Source organism: Alosa alosa, chromosome 16 (assembly GCF_017589495.1).
Source record: "Alosa alosa isolate M-15738 ecotype Scorff River chromosome 16, AALO_Geno_1.1, whole genome shotgun sequence".
Classification (NCBI taxonomy): Eukaryota; Metazoa; Chordata; class Actinopteri; order Clupeiformes; family Clupeidae; genus Alosa; species Alosa alosa.
The window spans coordinates 18,279,157-18,292,070 of NC_063204.1; the positions used below are offsets into that span (position 1 = coordinate 18,279,157).

General features: G+C 37.3%; 2 protein-coding genes across 2 annotated transcripts; one reads left to right on the top strand and one right to left on the bottom strand.

The window, feature by feature from the left end:
• The first annotated feature begins 7,569 nt into the window (after nucleotides 1–7,569).
• On the top strand, nucleotides 7,570–8,988 carry LOC125309915 (ependymin-like). The gene is made up of 5 exons (XM_048267031.1): nucleotides 7,570–7,634; nucleotides 7,753–7,887; nucleotides 8,125–8,311; nucleotides 8,666–8,753; nucleotides 8,844–8,988. The coding sequence occupies exons 2-5, from the start codon at nucleotides 7,774–7,776 to the stop codon at nucleotides 8,986–8,988; spliced, it is 534 nt and encodes a 177-aa protein (XP_048122988.1). The 5' UTR covers nucleotides 7,570–7,634; nucleotides 7,753–7,773.
• Nucleotides 8,989–9,775: 787 nt separating this feature from the next.
• LOC125309609 (uncharacterized protein C9orf152-like) lies at nucleotides 9,776–11,365 on the bottom strand. Its single transcript, XM_048266644.1, has 2 exons — nucleotides 11,190–11,365; nucleotides 9,776–10,425 (listed from the first exon to the last, which is right to left on the bottom strand). Exons 1-2 carry the CDS (start codon nucleotides 11,272–11,274, stop codon nucleotides 9,896–9,898), a joined length of 615 nt encoding a protein of 204 aa, XP_048122601.1. The 5' UTR covers nucleotides 11,275–11,365; the 3' UTR covers nucleotides 9,776–9,895.
• Between the last annotated feature and the right edge of the window lie 1,549 nt (nucleotides 11,366–12,914).

Sequence of the window (12,914 nt, forward strand, 5' to 3'; positions counted from 1 at the left end):
CTCCATATAGGAAGAATCCAGGTGCTAAAATTGTCTGCAGATTTGTTAAATATGGTGCATAATGGAATGAAAAACATGACTAAAAATACCCCAACTGAAATCCTGCATCAGGGGGTAATGGGGCAACATGAGGCAACCTGATTAGTTAGGGTGAGGATACATATTTTATAAACCACTTACTAATACTATAATTAATAATTAAACTCAGGAGTTACAAGTGATTAGTTAATGATATTTTGTGAGCTCTAAAGTGAGGACGTTTTATGCCTTGCAACACATTTACAAATGAGTTATTTTTCAATTTAATTGACATGTGTACGTCGCTTGTATGCTAAATGAATGAATATGAATGTAATCTTTATAACTCATTTGAAAATGTGTTGCAAGGCATATAAAGTCCTCACTTTAGATAAGCTCACAAAATATCATTAACTAACCACTTGTAACCCCTGAGTTAATCATGAATTATAGTATTAGGAAGTGGTTTATAAAATATGTATCCTCACCCTAACTAATCTTTGGTGCATGTGTATATTGCATAATGTATTAAATATTAACAATAATTCATAAACATATTTTAGATATAGGCTTATTTACTATGAACAAACCATTTATAACTGTGTGTACAAATACTTTATTTATGAGAATTAACATAGGAACAATAGTTTACAAATGATGAACAAAGCATTTTGTAATAGTTTGCAACTGGTTTATAATAAGAAAATGATTTCATTATAAGCGGTTGTTTCATAACTTATTAAGTATAAATCATGTACTTACAAACATATTTTTTGGATAGGCTTATTTACTATGAACAAACCATTTATAATTGTGTGAACAAATGCTTTACTGATGATAAATTATGCATGAACAAGAAATTACTAATGATGAACAAACCATTAACTAATAAGTAACAAAGGCTTAATAAATGATGAATTGTGTGTAGTTATTATAAAGTGTTACCAAGTAATCTTAATTTATGATAGTGTATGATATAGTGTAAAATAGGTGATTGCATAAATATTTACCCCCCTTAAAATAACTGACCTAAATCAAGAGATGTCCAGCCAATTAGTGCTAATAATCTCACAACTAGAAAATGTAATTTTGAGTAAATTACCAGTGCATGAAAAAGCAAAACATACATTAACATAAAATGCAAAACAACTGGCCCTTTGATGGGTCCTAGTTGGGCAGCTGGAAGTTGATACAGGTGCAAATCAAGTTAATTAGCCCATTGTGATTTCATAGTGCCAATGCAAAGTCTATGTGGAAAAATAAGCTTGTTTTTTTATTAATATATCAAAAAGTTTACAAAAGTGAAAAATACATTCCTCAAGTTTCAAGACCTACGCTGCAAAGTTTGAACGAAGTTTCTACGTTAAACGGTTGAAGCTGAATTAGACGCAGAAATTTGGTGGGAAGAATAACTAGAAAATGTTATTTCGAGGAAATTACCAGTGCATGAAAATGCAAAACATACTGTATATTAACATAAAATACAAAACAAACTTTTATTTGGAGACAGTTGTGGGCAGAGGAAACAGTTGGCTGTAGTCATAGTTGATAACAACTGACAGTTGAAATGGTTGAACAGTTAAATAGTTGAGTAGTTTAAATAGTTAAATTATTTAATAGTGAATTATTGTAGTGAGGACATTTATTTTGAAACAGTTGTGGGCAGAGGAAATAGTTTAACAGAATCTGTAGTCTTAAAGGAGAATTCCGTGTGATATTGACCTAAAGTGTGCTTTAAACATGATACCAGTGTGAGCATGTATAATCTCATAGGCCATCTCAAAAATATAGAAAATGTCCCCTGCCTTAACCCTCCAAAATCTGTGGCAAGTTAGAGCAGAACCTGACTTAATAGGGGAGCCCATCCGCTACCAACAGCTTTTTCAAAATGGTGGTGCTAAAAGCTTTCCTGTACAGGTCAGATCTTTTTAAAATATTTACTAACCATGCAAATAAATCACTGTTTTACACCATTTGGATGATCTAAGTTTCCTTTGTGGTTGATAAGGCTCAATGTATCTCCATTCAAGCTTCATTGGATTAACACTTCAATTCTAGGGGAGCCAGCCCAACACAGGTGATGACATTTAAAATGAGACATTGAGAACTTTGAAAAAGCCTTGGTAGTTTACTTATCAAGGCGATTTATACAGACAGTATTTTCAATCTAAGTTTAGCCTAAAGCGTTTGAAACCATCTTGAATTTAGTCACGATAAAATCGAAGTTAGCCGATGCTACAATGGTAAGAATGAACAGGTATGATTTACAGGGATCAGATTCCAAAAATAATTCTGTGGAAATTTAAAATGCAAGGATTCCAAAAGTTTCTTCCAGTAGCAGCAACTGGAATCCATGCATTTAGCACGCAATTATTTTTTAGAATGTTGGTAACATCGGCTAACTATGATATGGATTAGATTTTGGGAAATGCAGGGGACAAGCCCCAGAGATGGCCTATGAATTATATTTTGAATGTTGGTAGCTCACAACTAGCTTTTGGTATCATGTTTCAAGCACACTTTAGGTCAAAAAAATCACACGAATTCTCCTTTAAAGGCGAGACACGGCAGGTGAAAACATCGTTTTTTCATGCACTGGTCAATTTCGAGATTTTGGGCTAATTTTCTACCTTAGCATGTATTCTTTCACACTACTACAACAACAAAGCCCGATTTACACATTTAGGTGTTTATTTCATTACATTTTGTCTACTCGCGCCTGTATATTTCTCCTAAATTCACCAAAAGTTAGTCTTCTAACGTTCCATGCTCTACCGCGACCGTGCTACAAAACATAACATGTGTAGTACTGTTGGAAAGCTCTGTTTTTCCTGCATGATGTTGTGCTATCCAAATATGGACACTTCCTTTGTAACCGCAACCAATCGCGAAAGTTCAAAGGTGAGTCTAGGCTGAGAACGGAATCTCTTGTCTGTGTTCCAAGGCTGTTTTCTCAAATTGAGTTTTTCTCATTTTCCAGTAGATACATCTCAGCCTATGTAGCACCTATGTACACCAAACTTTCCAGATATACACTTAGCAGTGCTCTGAAGATATTTACAGAGGGATTTGTTAATAAATCATTCCTGGCCTGATTTATGTGACATTTTATTCCAAAATAATTGGCAAAAATCGATTTTTTAAGGCTATGGACAGTATATTCTGATTTCCTAGGTAATGAAAGCAGATATCCTGAAATCCCTCTGTAATTTTATTTTTATCTTGTATGCAAACAAAATGAAAAAATAATTTTGCACCTGGCTTCATCATATGTTCAGATCTATCTACCGAAAATATATGCAAATGTGCGCATATTTAATGAGATAATGCCTAATTTGCATAATTAGACATTCGAATTTCAAAAACTTGTAATACATTTTTTGTTCATACTTGTGTAAGTAATCAACTGAGGAAGTTTCATGGTGATGTCTATTATTTTAAAATTTTACCCTATTCACCTGTAGTGTCTCGCCTTAAGAGAGCCAGATTGTATGCTTAAAGCCTGAGACAGAGTATATAGTTTAAAAGTTGAATGTAGATAGTGAAATGGATGTTGATAGACCGAAAGTTGAATGGATGTTGATAGGCAGATTGTTTAATGGATGTTGATGGATAGTTTAATGAGTGGATGAGTGAATGGTTTGAAGAGGATGAATAGAAAGTTGGATGGAATGTGCCTTATATCCTTGTAGAATGGAGAGACACAGAGAGAGTTGGCCTAGTTGAGCAGAAATCAGTTGATACAGGTGCAATCAGTTTAACTGGCCCTTTGATGGGTCCTAGTTGAGCAGCTGGAAGATGATACAGGTGCAAATCAAGTTAATTAGCCCATTGTGATGTCATAGTGCCAATGCAAAGTCTGTGGGGAAAAATAAGCTTGTTTGTTGTTAATATCTCAAAAAGTATAAAGTTTACAAAAGTGAAAAATACATTCCTCAAGTGTCCTTTTCAAGACCTACGTTACAAAGTTTGAACAAAGTTTCTACGTTAAATGGTTGAAGCTGAATTAGATGCAGAAATGTGGTGGGAAGAATAAGAAGAAGAAGAAGAAGAAGAAGACTTTGGATAACAGAACAGTGCATTTTCATGCACTGTAATAATAATAATAACTAGAAAAGCATTTCCTGAAGGAAATACAGTGCATGAAAATGCAAAAAATATGATGTAAAATATCATACAGAGTAAAAACAAACTATATTGGTTGCTAGGTAGATGAGGTTTAATATAGTTAGAATGACTGAACAGTTAAATAGGTGGATAGTTTAAATGGTTAAATTATTTGCTAGGTAGATAAGGTTTAATATAGTTGGAATGACTGAACAGTTAAATAGGTGGATAGTTTAAATGGTAGAATTATTTGCTAGGTAGATGAGGTTTAGTATAGTTAGAAAGACTGAACAGTTGAAACAGTTGAACAGGATGTGTAGTCTTATATTAAGAGAATGAGACTGTATGCTTAAAGCCTGAGAAACTGACAGTTGATGCAGGTGGCCTGGCCACCTGGCACAATATTCTAATTGCTGTGATGTCATAAAGGCCTAATAGTTTTTAATTAATAGTTTAATCAATCAATCAATCAGTTGAACAGGCTCTTTGATGGGGCCTAGATGAGCAGCTGGAAGTTGATACAGGTGCAAATCAAGTTAATTAGCCCATTGTGATGTCATCAACCTAATGTTAAGTCTATGGGGAAATTTTGAGTAGTTTTTAATAAATAGTTTAAAAAGTATAAAAGTTACAAAGATGAAAAATACAAAGCCCAGATGTCCTAAGTAAGACATAGTTTGAATGAAGTTTAAATAAATGGTTGAAAAATAATAATAATAAGAAGCCTAGGAAGAACAGTACAGTGCATTTTCATGCACTGTAATAAGAAGAAGACTTCGGATAACAGAACAGTGCATTTTCATGCACTGTAATTAGGGAAATGGAGATTGCCTGAATGTGTATAGTCTAGTAATATAACGACACTTGTGTCTGGAAGGTCCAGTCACTGGTCAAAAAAGCGTCAGCAACTGAGATGGGAGAAACTATGCAATATACTTTTGCCTGAGTTCTTCACAAGTCAAAGCGCTATGGGTGAGTGGCAATTAGTATTATGTACATGTACTTATTAAATCTCTACTAAAGTTCGCCCAAAGACAAGTAGGAGACTCCAAGGTCAAATGAAAGGTTTGTTGGTCTGATGAGACCAAAATTCAGCTTTTTGAACATCAGACTAGATGCTATTTTTGGTGGACACCAAACACTTCACATCACCAAAAACCCGCCATTCCTAATTTGAAGGATGGTGCATCATGCTGTGAGGATATTTCTCGACAGCAGGCCCTGGAATGCTTGTAAAGGTAAAAGTAAATTGAATTCAGCAAAATATATGGAAACCCTGGAGGACAGATTCAGTCTGCAAGAGAACTACAGCTTATGAGAAGATTACTCTCCAGCAAGACAATGAGCCGAAACCTACAGCGAAAACTACACAGGTGAATATTCTGGAGTGGCCGAGTCAAAGCTCCGACCTCATATTTCTATATTTTCTCATATAGAAAATCTGTGGCTGGACATAAAAAGGTCTGTTCACACGCAATTCCCTTCCAATCTGACAGACCTTGAGCGCTTTAATTGCAGCCAAAGGTGATGACTTGATGAATTTATGCAATCACTTATTTTCAACTATATATTTTTAAGGTCTGAAAGGTTTTGGCATTGATTGCAACAATTAGCTAGTTCATGCACCAGGGTATAAATAGCATACAATACTATATACACCAGGGTACAATAGCATCCACTTTTAACTATACATTGATGCAAACAACATACCTTATTCAGAGTGTCTATTACACAGCTGAGCTATTCACACCCTGTGACGTAACAACAAAAACATGTTGCTCATTTTTTTATTTATTTTTTACATTGTGTGATCAATATGCCAGAGTAAATGCACAGGGGTACGAATAGCATACATTGATATTTGTAGCAGACGGGGTACGAATAGAATTCACTTCTAATTGCACCAGGGTATAAATAGCATTCACTGCTAATTGGACCAGTGCCTTACCATATTTTTAATTAATTAACATGACTTTGTAGAAATTTGCTTTCACTTTGACATTAAAGACGAGATTTTTGTTAAATATTGTAAAAAATGGCCAAATAAAATTGATCAAGATTTATAAAAGCAGTAAAAGTGGAAATATCCAAGGGAGGGTGACTACTTTTTATAGGCCTTGCACACATTCAATAGGACCTGTGGGTGGAGGATAGGACTCTTCAGTCGTCAGAAAATTCACTGCTAAAAGACAAAAGTGCACGTCATCATCAGATGTCATGGACTTCCATAAGCAAGCGTGTGTGTGTGTGTGTGTGTGTGTGTGTGTGTGTGTGTGTGTGTGTAGGAGTGAAAGAGAGTGGGGAAAAGAGAGAGAGAGCTAACTGACCATGAAATACTTCACTACCAGTTGATCTGTCACTACTCAGTAATCAGGACAATTAAAAAGGAAAATTATTCTTGTGTGCATGTGCGTGTGTGTGCGTGCAAGTGTGTGTGTGTGTGTGTGCATGCACGCTGAACAACATTGAGGACCCAGATCAGAAGATATTAGTTTGGTCAGAAACCACGGCAGCTCTTCACCACTGCTCATCCTCAGAGGATCACCCTAAGTGTCGCCACAGCCTATGACCTTTGTTATGAACGTACTAGATCGATAGTTGTTTTATGTTACCACTACCAGATGTTGTAGGTTACATATTGCCAGATCAGTTTCACCCATTGTGGCAACATTTGCTCTTGAATAAGGAATTGAATTAAATTACCTTTCAAGATGGAGATTAAATTAATTATGGTAAAATACATATAAAATCCTCAAATAGGTTCACATTTAGGGGCATACAGTAGACTCAGACTCAAAGCATACTGTATTTGTGTGTGTGTGTGCAGAGCTGGAATGCTGGAATTCCCAACCCTGCCTGTGAGAACTTCACATCTGGACTCATTCTTGTAAAGATAAAAAAAAAAAAAACAACGCAATAAACCCTGTGAGGGAAAACAGACAAACACTTGAATTTGAATGTCATGCTTTGATCCATGATCTCTCTTTTTCCCATTTTTAAAGTTGTTGCTTGGAGTTTTGTCATTTTATTTTACTTCTGGTACTATTTTGAAACGTGAGAGACCAGCAGGTGCTTTGCGCTTCTGCTTTCACCTCTCGATAGCCATGAAGACTCTCCCTGTGGTTCTTGCAAGTCTGTGCCTGGCTTTTGGCACATGGGCTGCTCCCACCCCTAAACCTTGTGGTGAGTTACATATCTCAGGTCTATAGCAGACTTACAAGAATATTACACATTACACATTACTGTTATTGAATCTCAGTTGTCCTTTATTTCTCATTTATATGTTCTTTCACTTATCACATACTATATGTTTTGTTCTAAAATACTGTTTACAGACTATTGCTCCATTTATAAACATGTTTTCCCATATACACGTTAGTAGGCCTAAAGGAAATCCATGGAAGTTGCTCTCAGCATTACTATATGACGCTGTGCTATTTTTTACCTTTTCACCATTTCTTAAATAATTTCTAGTGTCATCTCCTCTGCTGGATGGGAGGTTCTCACTGGTACATTATGTTTAAATGTATTGATACAGAAAGATGTTTTTTGAATATCATTGGTTAATACTCTCGAAATTACTACAACGAAACTACTACTATTAATATTCTTGCTTTCTACCTTCAGAGTGGAAATGAAGGTGGCGTTATGTTGAATGGAAGGTTTACATATGATGGCCTTGGAAAACAGCTCCATATCAGGAATATGGGAATTGTCAACAATAAGCCATCAGCAAAGGATCTACTTATCCTTTACAATGAGGTAAGTAAGTCATGCATGTGACAATTCAGGTGGTGTATCATTAATTTGTAAAATGTCTTCTATAGCACATCTATCGCAACTACTAAAAAAACATATTTCACCAAAAAAAGTTAATTTCAAATGTAATTTTCTTGTGTAGTGTAAGAACCTGCATGAAATCAGCAGAATTAATAGTGTTGATGGTCCATGGTTTGGAGATTGGATTATTTTATATATTTTTTGTTTTCCTCTCTGCAGGGTGTTCTTAATAATATTGATTATTCTAAATGGACCTGTAAGAAACGTCTGATGAATTCTGATTTCATCCCTCTGGGAGTCCCAGAAGGCGCGACTCAGGCGGGTCAGGTGGTTGCAGGCTCCTCCTCTTTGTCAGGAATGGATGTACTGGTCAACAGCTGGAAGGGGGCAATTCACCAGGGAAACGGTACATCAGTGAGTAGTAACACATTACATATTGTCCTCCATTACATGTACATTGCATTTTTCTCAATAATATCTATATATCAGTAATTCAAAGCAGAATACATTTCACTCTTTCTCAATTACATTTACGATTAAAAAAAATACTTTTATGATAAACTGGATTTACCAAATAATGCTATCCGAAGAAAGTCTCCATTAAAGTTATTTTTTAGTCCATGACTAGATTTAATCCATGTTTAGGAAACTGACCCTAAAAGTTTATAGCTTAAGTGTGTAGGTTTATGAATCTTGCCCTTGTGTGTGACCCTCTAGTTGTTAGCCCAAGGAAAATCTTGTGACAAATCTTGATCCGCAGGCTATTACCAGTCTACCTTCACTGAATTCGGCTGTCTGCCAATGACCAACCTACTCTACACCCCACAGACCCACTGGACATCCATCAGGTACTTCAATCGACTCTTTAATCATGCTAACACATCAGTACTCTACTGTATGGGCTACAATTGAAATGCTTTTTTCCCTTTGTGCAACAGCTATTACAACATCCTGCTTGGCATAATGAACCCCATGGATTTCATTCCTCCATTCTTCTGCCAGAAAGCAAAGCTGGAATCTCATGAGACCAACTTCATTGATGCCTTAAAGTCAGTGACAAGGGAAATAGTGTCTGAGGCCTGAGTTGTGAAATAAATAAAACTGAGCATCAATATTTGTAATTTGTAATTATATTTTCATCACTGGTTGCACTAAACAGAAAATATACTTTGGTTAATATGGAATGAATCAATATTTGGACTCTAAACCACTTCCATCACTGAGCACTAGTCAGTTTCTTTCATAGCAGTAAAGAGTGTAAAGTCATGCAATGTACAGTAGGGCAGCGATTTACAAGAGCATATGTTGCCACAATGGGTCAATTGTAACATAAAAACAACTAACCAACCAGTATATTCAAACAAAGGTGATATATTAAAACTTGATGGTGTACATTCAAGTCAGTTCCTTTAGAACAATCGGTTCCATTAGAACAGAATTACTGTTAGCATACACTAAGGGAAACTTATTTCATCACATTCTGCTGAGTGATGTGGTCATACTTTGAACACTAGAGGGAGCTGTAGGATAGATCAACCAACATTTCTTGAAAGTTCACAGAAATGTAGGATTAAGGATTTGTCTGAAAAGCAAAATACAAAAACAAAACGTTATTTCACCTCTAAATATTCCTCTACCTTCATTTTCCTTTGAATATCCTTGGTGCTTTTTATAATCTTCCAAAGAACAAATAATTTAGCTTTGGAACACTTACTGTTGTCGGGGTGTACATTAACATAGGTTAAAGAAATAGTGTCAAGGTGAAAAGCGAAATAGTGTCAAGGTAAAAATAGTGAAAAGCTAAATAGTGTCAAGGCCTCATGCACAATGCCAGTCATCTACACACTGACCACAAAACACAAGAGTGAAATTTCATTGGTGCTGCGAGGAGATATTTATTTTACTGTAAGAAAAGCATTTTGCCATTCTAAGACTGTTTCATGGCAGGCAGTTTCTTATGTACAGGCTTAAAGTGCTCTCCAGCTTGTGGCTAAAATGATGAGTACATTCCAAGTCTCATTGCGGCCTCAGACTTCCTTGGGCACTTGAGCTGGGGAAACGGGTAGTGGCGAGCAGTGGAAAGGGCTTGAGTGGGACGGCTTCTGACCAGGCTTGACTGTCTGGACAAAACAGATGGTGCGGAGTATTTTCTGGAGGGTTTGCTGTCCCCAGCCTCCAGTCCGCTGGTGCTACTCCCCAGGCTCACAGAGCCATCTAGTTCCTCAGGGTCACTGGTCAGTTTCTCACTTGATTCAGTGCTCTCCAAAGAGGACTCCCTAAACAGATTACTTTGGATTGCAAAGGGATCCTGGTTATGATATGAGCCAACACCACTGACTGCACAGCCGTTCCTGTGGAGCCCTAGGTGTGTGCGCCACAGGGAGTTGCCTTGATCCTGGAAAATGTCAGACTGGACTTCTTGCACGGACAGCTGCCTTTCAAGTGGCCGCCTCCTCATCGCTTGGTGCATGGGAACCACACTGACAGGAGATTTTACAATGATCTCTTCACTGGTTGATGCTGGGAGAAAAGAAAAGAAAAACAAACTTGATTTTTCAGGAAACTTTAATTACAGACACACTTTGGTTTAGTGTACCCATATTCTTCTCTGACTCTTGGTTCAATGCAATACAAAGCAATTGGGGAGTCAGTCAACATGTAGCCTACATATCTGAGAGAGAGAGAGAGAGAGAGAGAGAGAGAGAGAGAGAGTTGGACTCATATGGAACTTGAAATACTTCACTAACAGTAGCCTAGATAAAAAAAACCCGCATACAATCATATCAATCTTATGCGTAAGGGATCATGTAATCGCCGGTCATAATTGGGAAAATAAGTCCAGACAGGGCGAACGGGACTCCGACGCGCTTTCACTTTTGAATGAAGTTCCAGTCTTTGCGTAGTGATATGAAAGACGTGAAATAGTAATAGAAGCACAAAACCCATTTTCCTTGACAGCGGGCTGTTATACTTAGCAACGGTCTGTTATTGAGAATTAGCAGACCACCGAACGTTGGGAAGGCCCATTTAAGTGAATGGAGCATTCTTCAGCATTATGATAAGCCGTGTAATAATAAGTCATAATAATGTAGGCTAGCCTATACACTTGCCCAGAGCCGTATAAAGGTAGGCTACCTTTATATGGCTCTGCACTTTCCCTACCAATACATCGAACTATCATCAAATGGTAACAAAACAAACAAACGCCAGATTGGAAGAATCTCTGCTCATAACCATGACAAAACTTCCTCTACACAAGTTGACAAAATCTGGGTGCTATTTACCTTTCTTAAAAACAACAACGCAGGTCTCCTGTCTTTGTTTCTCCTTAATCCAATTATATTGCTCTTTCAGAAGCGCAATATCCATCCTCGTACTTTCAAGAGTTTGGGCGCCGTCTTCCGTGTACAATTGACGCCCGTCCGCCGTCTCTTGGCGGAATTCATCCGTCCTTATCACTTGTTTCCACGGACACGTCAAATTTGAACAACAGCATGACAACATCCTGTCAGCATCGATCTGAAATGTGTTTCCTTTGATATGGGCAGCAGTATTTAGAATGAGCTCAATAAACCCAGGCTATCTCTGTGTAGGCCTACGTGGTCATTGTATACTTTGTGGGCACAGGCATTACATGGAAGAGCAAACATTCGAGGACGTTTAAAGGTTGATGGAAAGCAACAGTCAAGCATTTAGGCTATAAGCAAGTCTTTGTTATGGTAGGCTACCTGCCTGGACAGAATGTTGAAATACTTGTCCTAGGCTACATTTAAATTTGTGTACAATCAGGAATATGTAATCTAACTACAACTTTCACCTAAATGCCCTCTAATGGGGGGAAAAAACGTATAAGCAGCTCAACTCACCAATTCTTTCTAGTATAGGCTATGTTCTGAAAGAAGATAGTAACAAACATGTATGTAAATAGTAGTCATATTTCATAAAATAGGCGTCTGTTTACATTTTGATGAAATTGATCAAATTGTTGGAAGGCAAGAAAGAAAGCAACAGAAAGCAAAGCAAATGATGATAGCGGTGCTGAAGTTAGGGTAGAGTGGGGGAAAACGCCCCCCCCCTCCTATATTTCACAAACTAATCACTAGATGAAGTAAAATGTTGTTTTTATTCTATGCACTATGTTGACATTGGTGATGTACAAGTAGGCCTACCCACCATAAAATGGATGCATGCTCTGTACTTCAAGAAAACAAAAGAAAAATGGATTTTTAGGCAAGTGTTTTTCAGCAGTCACTAAAACAGAGTTGGCTATTCAATATATTGATCAAATATAGTAGCTTGTAATCAATTTATTGATTATATTTTATTGCTCCACAATATATTGTGTTTACTTTAGTTGTTTACTTTTGGTTTTGCTATTAATGTATGAAAGTTGGTGGGGCAGCCGTGGCCTGCTGGTTAGCGCCTCGGACTTGTAACCGGAGGGTTGCCGGTTCGATCCCTGACCAGCAGGAACGGCTGAAGTGCCCTTGAGCAAGGCACCTAACCCCTCACTGCTCCCCGAGTGTTTCACTAATTCACGGATTGGGATAAATGCAGAGACTAAATTTCCCTCACAGGATCAAAAAAGTATATATACTTATACTTAATACTTACTTATGAGGGGCATTGCTTTGACAGGGTGGGGGCATTTTACCCCACCCTTGGGGGGCGTTTTACCCCACCGCTGGGGTGTTAATCCAAGAACTGAGTGATAGCAATTATTTTCATAGACTAGGCCTACAAAATGGGCTATGTGCTTGTTAAGGGACCTGTCACAAAGAGGATGCTTTGCCATCGTGTGTGTGAGTGCATGAGAGAGGGGGAGGGAGAGGAAAAGGTGCATGCCTCATGGCAAGGGGGAAGGTCAACTATAGATATTCCGTGACCATAGAGAGAGCTCTAGAGATAAAATATCCAAAACTGCATTGGATCCGATCAGCAACATATTCATCCAAACAAAACGCAAACTGTTGATGAAGGTACCAACAAATACCAACAGGTAGCTAATT

What these genes read in the sequence shown, in the direction of transcription:
- LOC125309915 (XM_048267031.1), top strand. Translation starts at nt 7,774, where the DNA reads ATGTTGAATGGAAGGTTTACATATGATGGCCTTGGAAAACAGCTCCAT. An exon ending in TACTTATCCTTTACAATGAG is followed by an intron (nt 7,888 to 8,124) that starts GTAAGTAAGTCA and finishes TCCTCTCTGCAG; the next exon opens with GGTGTTCTTAATAATATTGA. An exon ending in GGCAATTCACCAGGGAAACG is followed by an intron (nt 8,312 to 8,665) that starts GTACATCAGTGA and finishes CTTGATCCGCAG; the next exon opens with GCTATTACCAGTCTACCTTC.
- LOC125309609 (XM_048266644.1), bottom strand. Translation starts at nt 11,274, where the DNA reads ATGGATATTGCGCTTCTGAAAGAGCAATATAATTGGATTAAGGAGAAA. An exon ending in CGTTGTTGTTTTTAAGAAAG is followed by an intron (nt 10,426 to 11,189) that starts GTAAATAGCACC and finishes CTTTTCTCCCAG; the next exon opens with CATCAACCAGTGAAGAGATC.